We start from the raw sequence: 21900 nt of genomic DNA, 5'->3' as shown, positions 1-21900 counted from the left end.
TACCTCTTTTCAGCTTATGCACTATTTATTAGTATTTTCTTTTTACATTTGTAAATTTCATTTAATAAAATTTCTCTAGTAACTAATAAAAATGAGATATAAATACAATTGTTTAAATATTTTTATATCTTTGCAAAAGCATCAAAAATAAATTAAGAGAACTGCAGCAAAGAAACTATACTAGCTCTGCTATGTTCATTCTAGTTATTATCTTGCTGGCAGTGTACAGTGCTAACCTTGCCCTTCTCCTCCTCCATTGTTTTTAAATTTTTTTTTTTTTGTATTTCTTGTTACCCATTATAACAGGTCTCCAAGCGCAATTAATAATAACAAGAATTTAAAATGACAAAAGTTATGTACTGTCAAATTCTAACTGTAGAAAACATAGGAACCAAAGGAATAGTTTGTTACAGTGAATTTTCTTCAGAATCACATCACTGCTATCATAATTTGGCTGGACTTTTCAACAGTTTATTAAACCAAGCAAGTCCATTTTAGTCATTTGCTGTAGTGAGAGATGATTGTATCAAAATATAAAATTAGTAAAAGATAAAGTAGTAAAAGTAAACAGCACATTGTGCAGTGTATGCACCAAACAATGTGTGTACATAAATCTCACCTTTGGAACACATTTTCTCATTATTTCTTTGTACTCTTCTTTAGTTATTTCCTTTTTCTGATAAAATGATTTCAGGCATAATTTCACTTCTTTTGCTACTTTTTCTTGAAAGCTTAATTTTTCCTGATAGTAAACCAAAAGTAAAAAGAAAGTCAAAATACTTTTGCATTTGTTCAATCTTTACTTTGTTAATATTAAATGAAATTAAGTTATCAAAAGAAGTACTAATTTAATAATTAATTGCTTATTTTAAACAAACAGGCTAACATCATAAATATTTTTAAATATTTTCTAAACGTTTTTAAATATTTTCTATGGTGATGTACAATACCAAATACTATCATGAATCTATAGAACACCATCATAAATGGATAAAAAAACTGAGAAGAAAGTAAGGAAAAACAATATGAATTATGGATCTGAATTTCTTAATATGCAATTCATAATTCATTCTAGTTGTTTCATGCAAAAAGAAAAAGATTGGCAGTACTACCATGGATAGTTAGTCTCTTTCTCCCTTCCTACTCCTGGCTAATATTCTGGAGAAATGGAATTCTTCTTTAATCCCATCCAGTTCCAGGTTTTTCTCTAGGGCTCAGACACACTGAAGATATATTTGCAGTTTGGTTATACACAGACAACGAGCTTGTTTTTTTCTGCAAGAAATCTGTTTGCACTGAAGAAATAAATCCACTACAGAGATGAAAATGGATGGCTGTTGAATCACTTTGCTACATTTATTAAAAGTGAACTAGATTTTTATTAACTTTCTCAATGTATGGAAAATTCACCTTCAACTGTGCATTATCATTCACAAGAATGTGAAATGATTAAAACTTAAATGCCCAGAGCTATGATATCCTCAACAGCCTTCTCTAACACTACATCTCAAAAGCAGCTATTCTCTTCCAATCCGATTTTAGGTTCCAAGTCTCAATATCCATAAGTTGATGTTGGGAAAAACAGCTGCATCCAAAATCCTCAACTTTGTTCCTATGGAGATAGATCCATCCTTCCAGATTTGAGAAAAGTCTCTGACTCTTGTTTTAGCCATTCCTAATCTTCTTCTGAATAGTGATTCTTCATTAATAATGGATCCCTGGTACTCAAACTTGATGACTCAATTCTTTCTCCATTATGATATACTTGTTTCTCAGGAGCTCCCTTGTCTGTATTTCATTTGAGAACCATAATCTTTGTTTTGCCAGATTGAGATGAAGTCCTCTGTTCTTACTGATCTTGTTAACTTTGTCAAGAATTTGTCCAAGTTCTTCCTTGTCATTACAAAGGAGTACTGTATTATCAGCATACCTCAGATTACTGATCAATCTACCACCTATCCTGTCTTAAGCTCATCCACAGGATGGATACTAAACAGGTAAGGAGAAAGTGGACACTCTTTCCAATCTGAAGCCAATCAGTTAATCCAACACCAGTACAAATTAACTATCAAACTGATAGTGTGTTGAGGAAAACCCATTATTTTCACTGTTTCCCACAGTTTCACATGCTGAAGACAATCAAAAGCTTTAGTCTATGAAACACATTTTTGAATTATTCACATTTACTATGTATGAAGATAACTAATTGGCAAGGAAAAATCTACAAACAAATTAATGGTGCTGCAATGGGTCCTTTCCTTTGGCTAATTTTTATATTTGGAATGCATCTAAATAGTCAACATCCTAAAATACAATTGATATTAAAAAAAAAAAAAAAAAAAAAACACAACACACACACACACATATATTGTCACCCCTTTCATGATGCACTTGCATCTTTTAGATAGTCACTCTACCTTTTTCCATTTACAGAAAGCCAACACAGACTGGAAGATAATACCTGCATAAAGAAGTACTATATTATCCAGCCTAACAGTATGAGATCATCCTCAAAATACTAACTCAGAGCCAGGGCTATTTTTTTCTAGTGATACAGCTCTTGCCACTGAACTTAACTACCTCTACCACACTTTTTTTTGGCTACTGGTTACAGGTCCAACAGAATAGATAACATACATGTCTCCTTACCTTTCTTTTCCACAAACATACAAAACACCACTATTCCTATCTCATGTATCTGGATACTCTAGTACATCTCTTAAACAACAGCTAAAGTACTAAAGAAAGATAACCTTCATACCAAGTTAAAACCATACTTTAAACTAGCAACCCTGATATGCTCACCAAAAAAGACAAACTCCGTCATCCATCACATCCTGTATTGTAAAATTGCTTGCATAATTAATTTTTTTCTTAAAATTTTTGCATTCGATTTTACAGTTTTTTTTTTAAATATTTTGAATTTTAGAAGTTATATTGTACTAAAATGAATAATTAATTCTGCTATAAAAGTGCATAAACTATGTATATTGGCCTGTATATAAAATGACAAGTAAGAGACTAACCCAGATTATCGTGATGACGAAGCACATCAAGAGGTTGCAATATCATGAGATGTTAGAAAATACACCAAGACCGGAGGGGACAAGAATGGTTAAAAGAAGGACTAAGACAAACCAGAGGTTCAAAGTGCTGTCCAGTCCCAAGGAAATGCTTCCAACACGGGTATAGGAGAGGTCGTATTTCCTTACAAGGGTTCTGAGGAAGCAAGAATACACTATGAGAGCGTAGGTAGCCACAGACATCGTAGTGATTACGGCAATTTCGCCCAGCAAGTCCCTGATGGAAATTTTCAGCCAAAGGCTTTCCAGGAAACTTCTGTACCAGTACCGCCAGAATCGCCCAAGCAGCTACAATCACTTAGGAACAGGACGCAATGTCAAAATGATCCAACTAAAGGTTGGGCTAAATGATTGGACTGTCTATCCAACGGTTAATGTAAGCAAGCACCATTTTTGTTAATGTCAAGGGCTTACAAGTCGATATTGTATGTGTGCTTATAGGGAATTATATTGGGTTGGCAAATAAGTTCATTCGGTTTATGCATTAGTACAAGTTTAGGCTGCTTCGCCTGTTGCTATTGTTGCGCTACCGCGCAACACTATTGCACAGTCGAAAGGTGACATTTCACATAACCTTTCAGTGAATTTTCGTTCGGTCTACTTCAGTTACATGTGTGTAACATATTTTTAGAAATGGAAGGAAATAACGTACATTACCGGCATATTTTGCTTTTTTATTTCAAAAAAGGCAAACGAGCTGCAGAGGCCCACAAAAAATATGCAGCATATATGGGGAAGGTGTGCCTTAACAGAATGCATATGCCAAATTCTGTTCTGGAGATTTCGACATCAATAATGTGCTTCGCGCCGGTCTCCCAACCGAGGTTGATTAGAGTGTTGTGAAGGATATCGTCGACAAAAATAAGTCACAAACAATGCGGGAGATTGCTGCAGTACTGAACATATCCCATACAAGAGTTGAAAACCATTTGCACAAGCTGGGATATGTTTCAAAACTCAACGTTTTGGTGCCGCATGAATTGACTGAGGCCAATATGACTGCTCGCATATCCATCTGTGATTCGATGCAACATCGCCAAGAAAACGACTAATTTTTGAAGATCATTACGGGAGATGAAAAATGGGTCATGTACGATAACGTGGTATGTAAAAGATCATGGGGGTGGGGCACAAGAGTGAACTGCCACAAACAACCTTGAAAGCAGGATTGCACCCAAAGAAGATCATGCTCTCTGTGTGGTGGGATTATAAAGGTGTTACCGTCAGGCAGAACGATTGATTCAACTGTCTATTGCTCACAGTTAACACGGCTGGCCAGTGCAATTTGCAAAAAACATCCTGAATTGGCAAATCGGAAAGAAGTTGTCTTTCACCACGACAATGCCAGACCCCACGCATCGTTAACAACCAGGAGTAAATTGTTACGTCTTGGCTGGGATGTTTTGCCGCATCCTCCGTATTCACCGGACCTGGGACTTTCCGATTACCACTTATTCCGATCGTTGCAGAATTCTCTAAATTGACAGCCTCCTCATTAACGGGAAAACCTTTGTTAATGAGGAGGCTGTCAAAAGATATCTGGATTGGTTTTTCACCTGTAAACCTCAGGAGTTTTATGAATGGGGCATAATGAAGTTGGTGGACAGATGGCAAGAGGTCATTGATAAAGAGGATCAATATATAACTGACTAGTATGTATTATATATATTAAATAAAATGTTTCATTCCACTCTGAAAAACCGAATGAACTTATTTGCCAACCCAATATGTACCTAAGCAGTAATTAAATCATTGTCCTTAAAGGGAAGTTAAATGTTAACTTGTTTTTACATTAACGAATGAATATGTGCTTAATTGTGATATAGGGAACTACTAATTGTTTAAGTCAAGTTAGTTAGTATTGTAAATTGAGGTATCTAAGCAATGTATGTATTGAAAGTTTGAATGTTAATATTGCCTTCCTAGTAAGTGAAAGGGCTTAGAGAGATTCATTCTCTTATTTGTATATGTATTGTACTTTTTTTGCTTAGAATAAAATGTTTGTTTTGGAACTATCTTGCCTGTTCTCTAGCCAATGCACTATTTTCAAAAAAATTAGCGAACTTGCCTGCATATTAAATTTTGGTTAGCCACGACTTGCATTAAGGTAAATTGTGTATAGTTAAAATCTCCTGTTTCCCTCACCTTAACTCTTATAACTATATAAATACAATCAGAATGGTGCAGTCGATAAAAAATAAATGTTTCTGATCGCTTTGTGCAAGAGTTAGTGAACTGCATATGTTAAATAAGCTGACAACTTTAGGTCTGTTTAATGTCGGGGGGGGGGGGGGGCAGAAATTAGACTTGGTAGAATTAACTTTTAAGCAGATTAATGTCTTATCTGTGTAGAGTTGATAGAAGTACAAAGGCACAGTAAAAACTTAGCACAAAGGTGCAATAAAAACTTAGCTAGTACAAAGCAAAGCACACAACAAACAAAGTAAAATATATATAAAATAACATATAAATTTTACAGATGACACAGAAGACATTATTTTACAGTATACAGTGTTTTGGGATTGTAACTTGGCCTACTCTGGACATACACGAAAACTGTTAATATCTGCCTCAGAGAACATAAGAAATGTGTTCGTTACTATCATTATGGCAAGTCAGAAGTGGAAGACAATGCTTTGCACATCTCATTACATCAGATCAGATATAAGAAACCTAGTGTGCTTTATAGAAGTTGTTACAAATTAAAGAGACTATTTTAGAGCTGATAATGACTATCAAACAGTTGTCTAACCTCAACAAATGGTTGCATTAATCTGGCAAAAATTTGGAGATAATTATCTTAAAATCAACTTCAACCCAACAGCTGTCAAAAGCTATTATTTATGCAACATTAGAATGCACCAGATTAGGACTTTAGATCTTCTATCTGTCAAAAGTTGAATGTTTCCTGTATTCATTGTTGCTCATGAATTGTAACAAATAATATGGTCTGAAGATGCTACTTTGAAATCTGGCAAAACATAAACCAGTTAATAAACATCATTTTATAATTTATTGTTTTGGTGTCGTAATACTGTGAAAAAGAAACAAATAATATCCAACATATGATTCAGTCCACAAAGTGAATGAAGAAGCATAGATTCTGTGCTAATCAGCAGATACAAACCAGTGTAAAGACATATAAATTCACTTAAACATCTCTACATGATTTATCTATGGGAAAATTTTGTTAATCCAGTTATTAAACTGGAAAAGTTTAATATGATATTCTATTGTTAGTTGAATGCAGTAGCATCTGTACTGTAGATTTGCTATTGATAGAAGAGATAGTGAGATATCTCTTCTATAACAATGAAAGCAATATTTCATTCAGTAAAATATGCATATTGCTTACATTCTTAGAATGAAAATAAGGGTACTTTTTTTTTTTTTTTTGCAGAGTATATCAGATACATCAAGTAACAGAGAAGCTACATCTTGAATGCTTCAATGACAAATGTAAAGCATCTGCCATTACCAATATGCTCTTTGCTACACTGGTGTCCAAAACCTAAGGATAAACATTATTTCTGAAAATTACAGAAAATTCAGACAAATCAGTTGTGGCAATTTGTATTATTATTATTATTATAAAAAAGCATAACTAACGATTTCAAGTAGAAACGGGGTACACATTCAAATTGCATGCAAAGAGATCATGTGGTACCACTCAACAGGATAAAAGGCAAGAGGCTGTGCTAAGCGAATTGTGTATGAAGGAAGCTCTTTTCGTGAAGGAATTAAGTTGCAAACTTGGATGTCTTGTAACGTCTCAAAGACATCATCTGGATGATTTCATGGGGGATGGGGGGGGATTGTTGAAAGGCTTGAAGAAAGCTGCAGAATTGTAAGCAAACAAAGTTTATGCCTGAAGTATCTTTCAGGACTGAGGCAACTCGTGGTATAACTTCTCATCACTTGCCTTAGTATCCCATAATGCAAAGCACATCTCCTTGCATCTGGGTCTGGCTCCCACTGATGATACCTCAATAAAGGTCGAAACCAGTCTGGGCAGTGACCCTTCCCTTAATGCATAGCATTACACATGTCCACAATGAGATGTGCTTTGCATTATGGGATACTAAGGCAAGTGATGAGAAGTTAAAGTTATACCACCTTTGCTATGAGTTGCCCCAGTCCTGAAGTATCCACTTCTGACTTGCTATAATGATAGTAACAAACACATTTTTTATGTTCTCTGAGGCAGATAATTTCCTGGTATCTTTAATTTATAAAGTAACAAGTGAAAAACTTTCAACGACACTTGATACTGCTTACCATCATGAGAATGTTCTTGAAAGGGATAGATATGGCAGTGCTGGAGATCATGGTGTGGGGAGTCATTATGCTTAATGGAACACCGAGCTATAAGTATTGGAGAAAGGAGCTATAACTGGTAAACAATATTGCAACCAGTTTGTCAACATCATGTTCGACTGCTACATGGTACTATAGGCAAATAATTCATTTTTATGGATGCCACATCGTACATGAGCAGTGGAAATACTTCTGGAGACTGAGGATATTAATCGAATTGTATGGCCAGCACGCTCCCCAGATCTCAACCCCATAGAACACGTTTGGGAAACAATAGGGAGATGCATTACTGCTCGAAATTCCTCCTTCAGAAAACAAACAAGGCATTATCCTTGCTCTGAAGGAGGAGTAGGCCAGTTTGCCTCAAGAACTCCTGAATCATTTGGCTAAGCATGGTACAATATGAGAGCTGCATCACAGTTCAGGATGCACATATTCCATACTGAAATGTCTCTCTACATAGTTTTCTGTAAATCCTATCTATCCTATTCTTCTCATCTGTTTAGGACAGGTTGAGACCCCCCCCCCCCAAATGAGAAGTTACTGGCGTATTAAAGCAGCCAGTTCGCTACTCCTCTGCTGCACCCCCTATGGACTATGTTCATGACTGTAATCCGTGTGTGTTAACGGGGACAGTTTGCCTGCTTGCAGGATGAAAAACCCCAGATAAACTGGGAAAAAGCCCTGTGTCCATGACCAAGACCGGCTAACTTGGCTATGGCTGAGGAAGATCCTTAAGCTCCTCACGTCATCGATGGGAATCGAACCTAGGGACACTCGTTCCCCAGGCATATGTTTGCGAAGTGCATAACCACTAGGCTAACCGAGCGTACTTTCTGTAAATACTGTACATTAATTCCTTAACTATGTCCTTAGGAAGAAAATGCTCGAAATTCCTCCTCCAGAAACTTTTGCTAAAAATGTATTGCAATTTAATTTGTACAAAATTTATAAAACATTTTTTATAATATAATTTATTATTATGCTGGCAATAAATTTGTCTACATCTAGCTGTAGTCATGAAAATTTTTTCATATACATGTAAAAACGTAGTTCACTTGTTATATTTTCTTTCTGTTACATTATGTATATCTTAACCCTGCATTGTTTTTTTTTGTTCTTTACTTAAAATATCACGAATTGTCAACTTCCATCATTTATTTATTTCTACTAGAGCTTATGTTCTCATGCTCTATAGTCTAACAAATTTATTTATTTTACGACTACACCAGTTACACTATGTATGGAGTTCAAGATTATAAGATTTTTAACCCAAGCCAAAGCAGATATTGTTAACATTCCCTGCTCATGTTAACCTTTTCTTTAACTAGTTGTGGCTTGATTATTGATTACATAAACTTTATCTTATGCAGGTTTGAAATTTTCAGGATTAGTGCATTGACGGAATCAGTTCAATGTGTTGTTCACAAACCATTTAATTAAATCAAAAAGGAACATTTACAGTTTGATTCACATATACATATACATACAGTTGCATAGCAATTCTTTGTTATTTTCAATTCTTCCTAATTCAAACTAAGTTCTAATTTACTTCCTTTAAAGCTAAATCACAATCCAGAATATCCTGTCAGTAATATATACAGAAACTGACAATAAAGCATAACCTTGAGTAAGCTTGATTCAATATCAATTTACATGTACCAATAACACTTGATGTACATCCTTGTTTTGAATTATCACATACATAAGTATTTACACTTCTTGCTCAGTATTGCCTTTTACATGAATCTTCTGTTCACATATAAGTGCTCCCTTTTGTCCTTCTTTCCTTCTGCTGGCTCGTTCTTGATTTCCTGCCAAATTTCTTCTTTGTCCGAGTCGTCTATTATTCTATGCCCTTTAGACCCTTATCATGCAGCAATGTGTAGCAGGATATTTTCTAGACTCTTTTCTAGCAGGACATTCTGACAATTGACAGAATACTTCTCATGGTAGTGGATCCAGGCAGAAGTTGGAAAACTAACAAACAACTATAGCACTTCTCTTTCAATTACTGACAACACACTTCATGTGGCAGTAGACCCAGGTAAGAGAAGGTGAAAACTCTAGGACAAAGTTCTTCTCAATGTTTTGCCTTATAAAGGTCTAGACTTCCATTGTACGCATCTCTCGAAACTTCCATATATGGTCATGTATTGATCTTCGGACATGTCATTCTTCACATTTCTTTTGAAATTGTCATATATGGACATGAATTAATAGTGTTACATGACGTCATGTGCCACATTATTTTAACAAAGACCCATGGTTAAATTTTTACTAATACAAGATTATTACAAACAAAATTTTACATTTCTTTAAGTGCAATCTCCTTAGAAAAACATGTAAAGCGAACATAAGTTACATAGTTACATATCATGAGAGATTTTACACTTCCTTAGCTTTTGGACACCAGTGTATACGTGATATGAGAAAACTTGTAGTAGAGCGGTGTAGAAGAGGATTAAAGAAGTGAATAAAAGAAATATGTTAAGACAAGGGAGAGTTGTAAATGATTTCCTTTAGAAGAAAAATGAAATACCATGAAAGAATAGTGGTTAACTATGTTTTTGTTATTAGTGAATTTTCTTGTGGATAAGTTAACTTACCTTTAATGGTATATGTGTTGTAAACTTTTGTGATGAAAGATTGAAAAGAAAACCATACACCAGGGTTCTCAACCTTTTCCAGTGGCGTACCACTGTATTTAATTCAAGATATTAGATGTACAAGTAAGGCAGTGGTACGTGAGCCATAGGTTGAGAATCCCTGCCATACACTATTAAATGGACTTTACAAATATCCAAATAGTTGTGTCCTTGTTTTCATCACTATGTTTTTAAAGCTTGTGATGTTTGCATGATAATGAGTTTTTAGTTTGCATTTCATCCTAGTTGGATGAAAAGTACCAGGTGGTAATGAGGTGTGGAGTGTAGGAAACATCCTATGTTTGTTGGCTTTGTATAAACTGAGAAGTTAAAAGCATGTTTTGTTTGGATACCTCAACTAGTGTATCCAAAAACAATAAAGACCTGTTTGTTTCTCATCACCACCAGGTGCAAAAAATAGGCATCATCCATTCCTTGTGTGATATGACCTACAGAATTTCCACACTAACATAGAAAAAAGGAACCAAGTGTTACAATATCTGAGTTCAATGCTATCAAAAATTGGCTATAATAGAACATTAATAAAAAAAAAATTATACTTCAACCTCCAAAACAATAAGATGAACAAGAAAATAAAGACTTGAGAGGGGCAGTGATTCCCTTCATATATACAATCATTCAGAGACAAAATAGCAAGGTTGCTTTGCTAACAAAATTTACACCTTCTACTCAATCAACAAGATCTCTAATCGCCTGAAACTTTCTAAACCTCCTCAGTAGTTTACACTACATACGACAGACAGATCTGGAGTGGTATGCCAATCAGAACATTTCAAAGATGTTAGGAATGAAAGAAGACACAAATCAGGACTGGCAGTACATACAACTGAAACAAAACACTAAGTAGTATGGCAACAAACAAAAATGCTCCACATAGATCACTGTTTTTCTTCAAGAATTAAAAAAATCAGAAATGATGAAACATCCTCTACAGTGCAACAAAAAAAAGGGATGATTTTACATCAAGTTTGGTCTTCATTAATTCATTATAACACAATTGCATTTACCAGTAGTATATAGAATCCCACAAACAAGCAGCCAGTGTAATAGCAAATGTATGCTTTCCATTGTTATTCATATTCAAATATTTTCTCAAGAGTTATTAACTGCTATTACTTGTTTTCTAGGATTTTTTAGTTTATTTGTGTAATTATCTTGATGAAGTGAAAAATTTTCATGAAAATTTTTTTTTCTAGTTAAGAAAAAAAAAAGGTTTCTTATTCTATGTGATATTTATTTTTCTTTTTAGTTGAAAAATATTGGAAAAGATATTCATAATATTATAAAGGTATTTTTGTGAAACGTTTGAAACAATTAAAAAAAAAATGCATATTTAGTTATACTAAACCAACATACATAGAATAGATATAACAGAGATTTAATGAAATTTAGAAGACAGTACTGACCCATGGTTCAAACTATTTGAGACTCATAACTCTTTTGTGTACCACACTTTGGAAAATACTACCCTATATTATTCTCGGGACACCTCAAAAAAAAAAAAAAATAGTAAGAAATGTAATCTCAGCACTTCTTTCAGACCTCATTTGAAGCTGGATCCTCTTATCCACCCTCCTAAAATCAAGATTTATTTTATTAATTATAAGTAATTTTAGTAATTACTCCAACGTGTTTTTTGTGTCTCCATAAATTCTTCACTATGAACACTCTCATAAAGATCCACTTCCCTCTCTGTTCCAGATGTGTACAAGGATCCTTGTTCATGCAATTTGACATATTATGGACAAACTAGGAGATCTACCAACATCTGTTGAAGAACACTCAATCTGATGGTGAAGGTTGTAAGCTCTTGTAATCTTGTAAGCTCTCTGGTAAATTTTGAAATTTGAAAATTTTAAAATTCTATTTGGCTATGAAAGAATACTGGATGTTTGGCAACATTTTTTTTCAACAGCTTTAAGCCTTTGAGGAATCATAATTCATTCGGTAAAATAAAAAGAAGACTTCTGTTCTCATAAGGTTTCTGCATGGTCTCTGCTAAGAACTGTGTCTGGACATATCATCGTGGGGAAAATTCATCGTGTAGAAAATGAATCGCATGAAAATTCTTTGCAAGAAAATTTGAAATCCTATTTCATGTCATGCCCATATATAAAAAAAAATGGCAAAAGAAATATTTTATGCATTATTTATTATTTCAATTATATTTAGCATTCTGAAATTTTTTATTCCATATAAAGTTATTATATACTACAGGCTCTGTAGATGGAATATTAATTTTTACAAAACTGGAATAGGATTGGTTAGGGAGAAAGGACATCATATATAAGAATATTTAGGGATAATAGTTATTTCCAACTAATATTCATATTTAACTATTTACATATTCCTATTAACTATTCTATTAATAGTTAGAATAGTTATTAGGGAAAATAAAATATTAAAGAATGGTTAGAGAGAAAGGGCACAATATTTAACAATATTTATTATTCTAACTGTTCACTATTTTTCTGTTCTGTGCATTTAGACATCCATCCAGGTATGATATATTTTATTTATCTGAACAAATTCAGAAGGTGAGGTGTTTCAGTTATTGAAAACATGTGTATTTTGAAAATCACTGCACTTTTCCTGCATAGTAAAGACATCTTGTATGCTGCTATCATTTGCAGAGCTAGTTTAAGATCATAGGTGCAATTTTGAGTAATTATATTAAAGAAAATGATAATAAAATTACATAAATGCTATCATAATGATGTAAATCAGCATAAGATAAATCACCATCTGCGGGCTTTAATGCTAGTCTTTACCTTTTCCTCCAATACTAGTATTTTATGATACTAAGAAATTTTAAATTTTATATTTAGTCTTTACTGAAAAAAAAAAAACCTCTCTCTCTATATATATATAGATGGATGCTCCCAATGTGAAATACATAATTACTTCTCTTGTGAACCATTCGAAAATAAACTGTAATCAGAAATATCATGTCATTAACAAACGACTAGATAGCATATCCTCTCCCACCAGTGAGCTGTGGATTCAAAACTTGTGATACGCATGGATGTTTGTAATTGTTATTAGGAGAGAGATGAATTTCTTCATCTGAAAATAATTGGAGGAGAAGGTAAAAACTAGTATTGCAGCTGCAGATGGCAATTTAGCTTATGCTGATTTACATCATTATTATAGCATTTACATAATTTTATTGTCATTTTCTTTAATATAATTACTCAAAAGTGCACCTATGATCTTAAACTAGCTCTGTAAATTAGAACAGTGTACAACATATCTTTCCTATGTAGGAAAAGTGAAGTCATTTTCAAACATGTATATTCAATAACTGAAACACTTCTCTTTTGAATTAGTTCAGATAAAACGTGTGTGCACGCACGCGTGCGCACACACACACACACATACATAGTATCTAAGTAAGAATAAATATTTACAACTTTTTAAGAAGAAACAGTAGGAAACTCACTGATCAATAAAATATTACTTTCACTGTATAAGAATAAGAATAAAAATATTATGAATATCTATTTAAAATCTAAATAAATAATACATAAATAAAGTATTCTTTGTGAAATTTATCTTGCACTGGATTTACTTTTCATATATCAATATCAATGCAATATCATTTCAATTTTCTGGTGAATAACATTTTCAGTGATTTTTTTCTGTGATGAATTGTCCATAAATCCTATGAACTAATGAGAATGAAAAAAAAAAAAAGTAGTCAGGCTAGCTAAACTTTAATACATAGGCATATGGGGAAAGCTTTATTTCTTTCTTTGAAAAGCTTTATTATGCAAAAAGCTTTTTCAGGCACTTCTTTCATTGCCAAGGATAATGTGTCACAAATGTGACAATGGGAATCCCTATCACAAAATATCTCAGAAATTATTCCAGCTAAACAAGTTCTGTACAGATGGAAAGGTATAATGAATTAGTCTTTTTTTTTATTACACATAAATATATTTTTGCGACTGCTTTCCTTCCTTGGTCTTTCACTCAATATAGTGGAGTATTTTTAATTTCTTCTTTATCAACTAATGAACAGCCGCTATGTGCAACCTCAATCTTTATTTTTATATATGTGCAGTCTTAGAAATATATAGCATAGCACACCATGTTTCCAGTCATCCAACAAATACCACATTCTGTTATTACAGGATTCGATATTCTGAAACATCACTGAAGTTCATTTTTCACAGTGTAGGCAAGTTTTTGTGAAGACAATAGAAATCTATAATTATATATTGTGAGTATATCAGTGAATTTTGTTGTTGTCGTTTAACTCATATTTTTTTTTGTTTAAATGTCTTCTTTTACTGCAGTGATTTTAAATGAAAGTGACAGTCATTTTAAGAAATTCAAATACTTAATCCTAATTTGCATTTAATTTATAATCATGAGCATGGCCAAGGCCATAGACATAATGATGGTTAGGCATTTCCTTTGCAGACCTGTTTTGCTGGAACTTAATTTAAGTTATGCCTCGAGCAAAGAACATTATCTGTTGAGGAGTGGAATGAATTTTTTCCATGTATAGATCAGCAAATCTTTCCCACTTTCCAGTTACTTAAACTGCTATGTAAAATCAAATCAAGAAACAATAGATGATGAAAAAGAACAGCAGTTTTCAGTCTGATCATATTGGCAGTAGGAGGGTCTGAACTCCTTTTATGACACTGCACATATGACAAAGAACATTATCTGTTGAGGAGTAGAATGAATTTTTTCATGTATAGATGGGCAAATCTTTCCCACTTTCCAGTTACTTAAACTGCTATGTAAAATCAAATCAAGAAACAATAGATGATGAAAAAGAACAGCAGTTTTCAGTCTGATCATATTGGCAGTATCCAGTAGGAGGGGTCTGAACTCCTTTTATGACACTGCACATAAAAAAAATCATCTTATAGATTTTTGGAGTTACAGTATAGTAAAAACTTTTTTAAAAAAAAATAGGATCTTCTGAATGTGAGAGGAGATCGGAGTAATGAATTAAATTTCCTCTTCATTCTATTTGAACAATTAATGAAAAAGCCTTGATATGAGCTAAAAATTAGGCTTAATCCACACCCTAAAGAATTCCTATTATAGAAAATGAGCACTAACTTTTTTTTTCCTTTCCTCAATGGCTATTCCAAAAGACAGGATTTTATTTTCAAATCCTACCTCTCTCAACAACCAGAATATTCAGTCTAGAGACTCAATTGCAGTTCTATATTTACTGGAACTGTTTAATAAAGGAAATCTATAAACAGCTTATAATCAAATAACAAAAATGAGCAACAAACTAAAAAAAGGCCACACATAATAATGCCTTAACAGATGAGAATGGTAAACTAATTATTTATTCTGAAGAAATATTACAAGAATGGAAGAAATATCTTGAACATCTGTATCAAGGAGAAAAACAGGAAGAAGAAAATGACACAGAAGCTGAAGACAATAGCAGATCATCAATAATAAAAGACGAGTTTGAAAAAGCACTTAAAGGCTTAGGCCAGAAGAAGAAAAACCCAGGAATCGATAACATCCCAAGTGAAGTCCTTCAAAATCTGGATGAGGAAACAAAAAATTATATATTTGAACTAATAGTTAAAATATATGAAAATGGAGATCTCCCAGAAGACTTCACAAAATCCCTGATAATATCAATCACCAAGAAAGCAAATGCTCTCCAATGTAACCAACACAGAACAATAGCTCTAATTATATACATTAGCAAAATCCTATTAAAAATAATACAAAACCGAATATATAAAAGAATATATTCACAACTAGAGGAAGACCAATATAGATTCAGGAAAGGAAAAAGAGAAGCAATGCTAAGCCTGAGAACTATAATTGAAAAACAAATGAAAAAAGAATGGAGCTAAACCAAAAAACATATATATGCTTCATGGATTTAGAAAAAGCATTTGACAAAGTTAATTGGAAGATGATGTGGAATATTGTGAAGAAAAGTGACATTGACTATAAGGACAGAAGAGTAATCAAGCAGATATATGTAAGACAAATGGGATACATAAGAACAAATAATAAAGAAGAAATTGTACATATTAGATGTGGAGTAAGACAAGGGTGCATATTATCACCCTTGCTCTTCAACAGAGAAGTTAAAGGAAAAACAAGCAGTGGCATAAAGATTGGTGGAGGAGAAATATTTTGCCTCAGATTTGCATATGATATTGCATTCATAGCAAAACGCAGAAAAAGACTAAAAGAGTTAATCAAAACAACAAATGAAATATTTAATAAATATCACATGAAAATAAATGTTGAAAAAAAAAACAAATTCTGCTGGCAAGCAAGAAACCAATGATCATAAAGAAAATTAAATATGGGAAAGAGATAAAACAAGTAAAGAATTACAAATACTTAGAGAGTACAATAAATAAATCAATAAAATGGAAAAGGTATTAAAAGGAAACTTAAGTCTACAACTATGGAAAAAACTTCTAAAAACTTATGTATGGAGTAGAGCACTTTATGGCAGCGAAACATGGACAATGGGAACAAGAGATATTAGAAAACTGGAAGCATTTGAAATGTGGTGTTGGAGACGAATACAAAAGATAAAATGGAGAGACAAAAAATCTAATGAAAAATTGCAAAAAGAAGTAAATGAACCCAAGAACACTGATAAAAGATTAATAACAAGAAGAGAAAGATGGATTGGACATATCTTATGACATGAAAGTCTGACAAGAAGAATAATGGAAGGCAAAATCAAAAGAGGAAGACCAAGGAAAAGATACATTAATCAAATAAAACAAGCACCGGACTAAAAACATACTCAAAAAAAAAAAAAAAAAAGAGGAAACCAAACGGAAGAGAAGAATGGAAGGAAATGCTGCTAAGCTATCAGTCATAAGACTGACGCAATAGAAGAAGAAGAATATATTGGAAGGCATCTCTTTTCAAGAATAAACATTAGAACGACTTTTAAACCAATTCAAACTGTTTGTAGCCTCCTGAGGTCACCTAAATATAGCAATTCTTTCTACAAATACCCAGGGGGGATATAGAATTTTTTTGTGTTCTTGTGGTTTAGTCTACATAGAACAGACAAATCATAGATTTGAGGTGATCTGGAGCAGTCTTTATAGACTTGACGGCTGCATATGACACCGTATGGAGGAATGGCATGATCTAAAAGCTCCTTAGAATGCTGAAATGTAAAAAAAATGACCCACTATCTAATAGAACGATACAGGTAGATGATGATATGAGCAAGCCAAGAACACTTAGCAATGACTCCCACAAAGGTCAGTTCTGGCCCCTCTTCTATTCAATTTGTATATTTCTGACCTTCCAAGGACAACGTCTAGAAAATTCACATATGCTGATGACCTATGCATCACATTCCAACACCAGAACTTCTGTACTATAGAGCACATACTAACCAGTGACCTAGAGGAGCTAAACCACTTCTTTGAGAAGTGGCGTCTTATTCAAAGCACTAACAAAACTGAAACATGCTGTTTCCATTTGAACAATAGCATGGCATGAGACATCTTAAGAGTGCCACTAAATGGGAACATACTACCACACAATTTTAATCCAGAGTATCTGGACAGAACCCTTTCCTTTAATAGACATCTCTCCAATATTGCTGCCAAACTCAGAACCAGAAATAACATACTGCATAAACTTGCCAGAACAATCTGGGAGGGGGATTGTGCTCCCACATTAAGGACATCTTCTCTGGTCCTCATTTACTCAACTGCTGAATACTGCTCAGCTGTTTGGCTAAACAGTGCACACATTAAATTAATTGATACCGTGTTGAATCAGACAATGCATATCATTTCTGGAACAATAAAGACTACTCCATCATATTGGCTACCAGTTCTGAGCTACATACAACTGCCACAACTATGACCAAGACAACCTGATTTGTGAATATAACAAAATTTGCCAGAATCCACTGCTTCCTATACACTCTGATATTGACAGCTTTACATCACAGAGGCTTAAAGTCAAGACATCCGCCTATTATAATGGCACAACGACTTGTCACTGAGGGCTATGATGCAACAATAGCATGGCAGGTGGAATTGACTGCCAAAGTCCTGGTAATCTGGCAGACTGTCTTTAACCCAAACAGCCATCCATCAGGGTTTGACCACCTCAAAAAATATAGACCTCCCTAAACAGGGTTTGCACCAACCATGGTAGGTGTGGAGTTTCCTTATTTACTAAGACCAAACTCATCTTGTGACTGTGGTGAGGATAACCAAACTATACAACATATCATGTTTGACTGTCCTCACAGAGTCTACACGGGACCAGTAACTGACCTTATAACAGTTTCTACAGATGCTGTTGATTGGCTAACTTAGACATTCAATTTTAATTTTATCCTTATTTGTATATTTTTATATGTATATATGACTACAGTGCCACCTCACGCTATTGTATTCTTTTATACATCTTTTATGCATTTTATTGTCTTGCATGCCCTTTTTGTGTGTGTGTGTGCGCGCGTGGTGGCATATGCATGTATTCTTCTCAGCAAAATGTTAAATAAATAAGTTCTGGAAAAATTTCCATGTTACTCTTCTAAATAAATATTAATTTTTATTCCAAATTTCTGAAGGAATCAGTTATGGTTATCTATTCATGCAGATCACTGAATAAAAAACAAGGACTAATATTAAGTGACATATGAAAATCGCTTATTAAATCTTTTAACATCACAGACTTCAACTTTGATAACAATCATCTTGTTATTAACTACAGACAGACAGCTAATGAATGCCACACAGTTTTACGTTTACTTGTTAGCATGAATTTATTTAGTATTGTAACGTTTTTTTAGTATTTAGACAGCTATGTTATCTACTTATATATTTCTGGTGTTTATTGAGGCTCTGATGAAGCCACCAGTTCTCTGTAAGTGTGAAATTAGTAGGTGCAATTTTCAAATTTTAGCTACTAATTAAATTTCCTTATTCGTTTATGCTTATTAGCTTATTTCTGCTTATTAGCTTACACCGGCCTGGTTGGCCAAGTGGTTAGCGTATCCGCTCTCCAGCCAAAAGGCAGCGGAGTTCGAATCCTGCTGTGGGCATAGATGTTGTGATTGTCTGTGAAAGTACTAGTGGTGGTAGTTGGCGTTGGTGTTAGCTGATGAAGGTTGGTGGAGTAGTGAGACGAAAAGTTGTAGAGTAGATGCCCTCCCTTGATGAGTCTTTGGACTCCCTGGAGGTGTGATGTAATAATAATAATAATAATAATAATAATAATAATAATTAGTGCATGTTCGTTGGTTGCAAAACATTTTCTCTTAAAATATGAACTTGCAGACTATTTTCATATCAAATATGAAAATAGTCTGCAAGGAGACATTAAAAGACAGGTTTGCTGTTATGAAAATCTAAAATGCAAAAAAGCTTCAGTGATTAATCACCTAACATTTCTTAAAAGATGTAAGGGAAATAACATCATCCCTAAGCTTTTATATTAGAGAGCATGTAATGCCAGGTAGGGCAAAATGAATTTATCACAAAGCTTTATCAGCCCTCATACATGAATGTGTTCTTTATCATAGGTTAACATTAACAAATTAAATTCTGTATGCTTCTATCTGCATTCTGTTTCAGCCAATGTTAGATACAGTTTCTTGGAACAACATTAGCAATATGGTTCATAACTCCTATCAACACTTTATTTCTTGCGTGAATAGAGTGAAGAAGAAATTTAATTCATTACTTTGATTTCAGATGTATGAGGTGTGGTTATTAAATAAGGAGACTAGTTTCAAAAGTGGTTTATTATTACAATTGTACAACTTAATTGTTATCCCCTTCAACATACTCCCCTCCTCTATCTATACACCGTTGCATACGAATTTTCCATTGTTGGAAGCAGTGTTGGAAGTCATCAGGTGTTATCTGCTTCAGTAGAGTTACCGTTTTCTCCTTTACCTCATCCACTGACTAAAAATGGGTGCCCTTCAGTGCGGATTTCAACTTTGGAAAAAAGGTAAAAGTCGCATGGAGCCAAGTCTGGTGAGTAAGGTGGATGGTCCAACACTGGGATCATCTTTATTAGACAGATACAGCTTTACAGGCAGTGCACTATGGGCTGGAGCATTGTCCTGATGGAGATTCCAAACGTTGTTCTTCCACAGATCGGGTCCTCTTCTTTCTCACTCGTTCTCTCAGCTTGGCCAGAACCAAAGGTAATAATATTGGTTAACTGTCTGACCTTTTGGTACTCATTCAACTATTACCACACCATTGATATATATATAAAAAAAAAAAAAAACACGATCGGCATTGCCTTCAGTTTTGACTTGCTTTTTTCGTTCTTGGTGACATAGGAGTTTTCCAATGCATCAATTGTCACTTTATTTCTGGATCGCACTGGAAAATTCACGTCTCATCACATGTGGTGATCTTCTCCTGCAAGTCCGGCTCCACCGTAAGGAGTTCCATGATGTCAGTGCAAATTTGTTTCGAGACATCTTTCTGCTCCTGATACAAGTTTTTGGGAACCATTCTGGCGCAGACTTTGTTCATGTTCAATTGCTCATGCTAAATTTGTCATTCAGTCTACTTATCAATGTGCATCATTTCTGCTAACATCCAAATGCTTAACTGACAATCGCTGCAGACAATTTCATTAATTTTTGCAACATTTTGTTCAGTTGCTGCCATGACAGGGTGACCCGGTCGTTCGTCTTCTTCAATGTTTTCTTGACCTTCAGCAAAGCGCTTGTGCCATTCAAACATTCGCACATGTGACAGTACATTATCACCATACACCTCCTGCAAGTTTCAAACACACGGTTGGCGATTTCTTCAATTTCACAAGGAATTTGAGATTAATGTGCTGCTCGAGTTTAATGTTAGACATTATTCTGACTTCACGTGTTTCTTCTATAACTGCCTACAGACTTCAGCTCTCCTCTTCATCTACAAGAAACTAACTATAAGCAACAGTGAACAATGCTTATCTCAACTGCTTCTAGAACCTTCAAGTTTATTCACGGCACAAGCGCATACCACTACTACAAGTACACTATTCACAGCGCACCTTGTCTCGCTATTTAATAGCCACACCTCATATAAGGAGATGTCCTTACCTTCGGATAAGGTTGCATTTAACCTTTCAGACTACAGCCTATCACATTCAAAAGATTCTAATCTTAAAAAAAAAAAAAAAAAGGTTTCAACTATGGTGTAACTCTGTTACATTCCAAAAGTTGATTTTTTGTGTAGTGTCAAAAAAGGAGTTTGGATCCTCCCACTGGATACTGCTAATAGCAGATTGAAAACTGGTGCTTTTCTCCTTTCTTCATCAATTCCAAGATCTCTAATATATCTCCATCTCCAAAAGGAAAGCTCTTCACTTGAAAAGATAAGATGATGGGAAATTATATACCTTCCAAAATCTTTCAGATCCACTTCAGTTGTCAAATAAAAATAGTATGATAGGAGCAAGATAAAGAGGAGAGTTGAAAATGCAAATAAGTTGACTGCATATAAAAATGGTATGCAGTATGTAGATGTGTAAGGTGACTTTGATGGTCAAATGGAAATGAACAAATCTGAATTACACAATCAAATATACAAACATTTTTTCCAACAGAAAATCAGTGTCGAAACAAGAGTCAAAACCCTGAATCTCAGTGGTAGATCCCGTAGGAAATATTGAATGATTCAGCCAGAGAGGCAAAAGTGGTGAATATGTCTGTAAGGATAGAAAAATCACAACTCCATAATGAGCTCAAAAAAAAAGTGAAAGAGGCAGTCATGAAAAAAAAAAAACCTTCCTAGTCTGCTTGTGCTCAAAGAAAATACAGGTAACGCAGTACTTATACACCACGGTTTCGATAAAAACAC

The 21900-nt window shown here is 34.1% G+C and overlaps 1 protein-coding gene across 4 annotated transcripts in view; it reads right to left on the bottom strand.

The window, feature by feature from the left end:
- Window positions 1-21900, bottom strand: part of LOC150098793 (uncharacterized) — a 327468-nt gene that overhangs the window by 95888 nt on the left and 209680 nt on the right. For all 4 annotated transcript variants that reach the window (XM_090405506.1, XM_090405507.1, XM_090405504.1 and 1 more), the window contains exon 12: window positions 620-742. In XM_090405506.1, the coding sequence (XP_090261632.1) occupies window positions 620-742 (123 nt within the window). The remainder of the gene's footprint in view (window positions 1-619; window positions 743-21900) is intronic.

Source organism: Typopeltis vanoorti, chromosome 15 (assembly GCF_054136105.1).
Source record: "Typopeltis vanoorti isolate ZY-2024b chromosome 15, IOZ_Tvanoo_1.0, whole genome shotgun sequence".
Classification (NCBI taxonomy): Eukaryota; Metazoa; Arthropoda; class Arachnida; order Uropygi; family Thelyphonidae; genus Typopeltis; species Typopeltis vanoorti.
The sequence above is the reverse complement of the archived record's forward strand: the minus strand, read 5'-3'. Positions and strand labels throughout refer to the sequence as shown.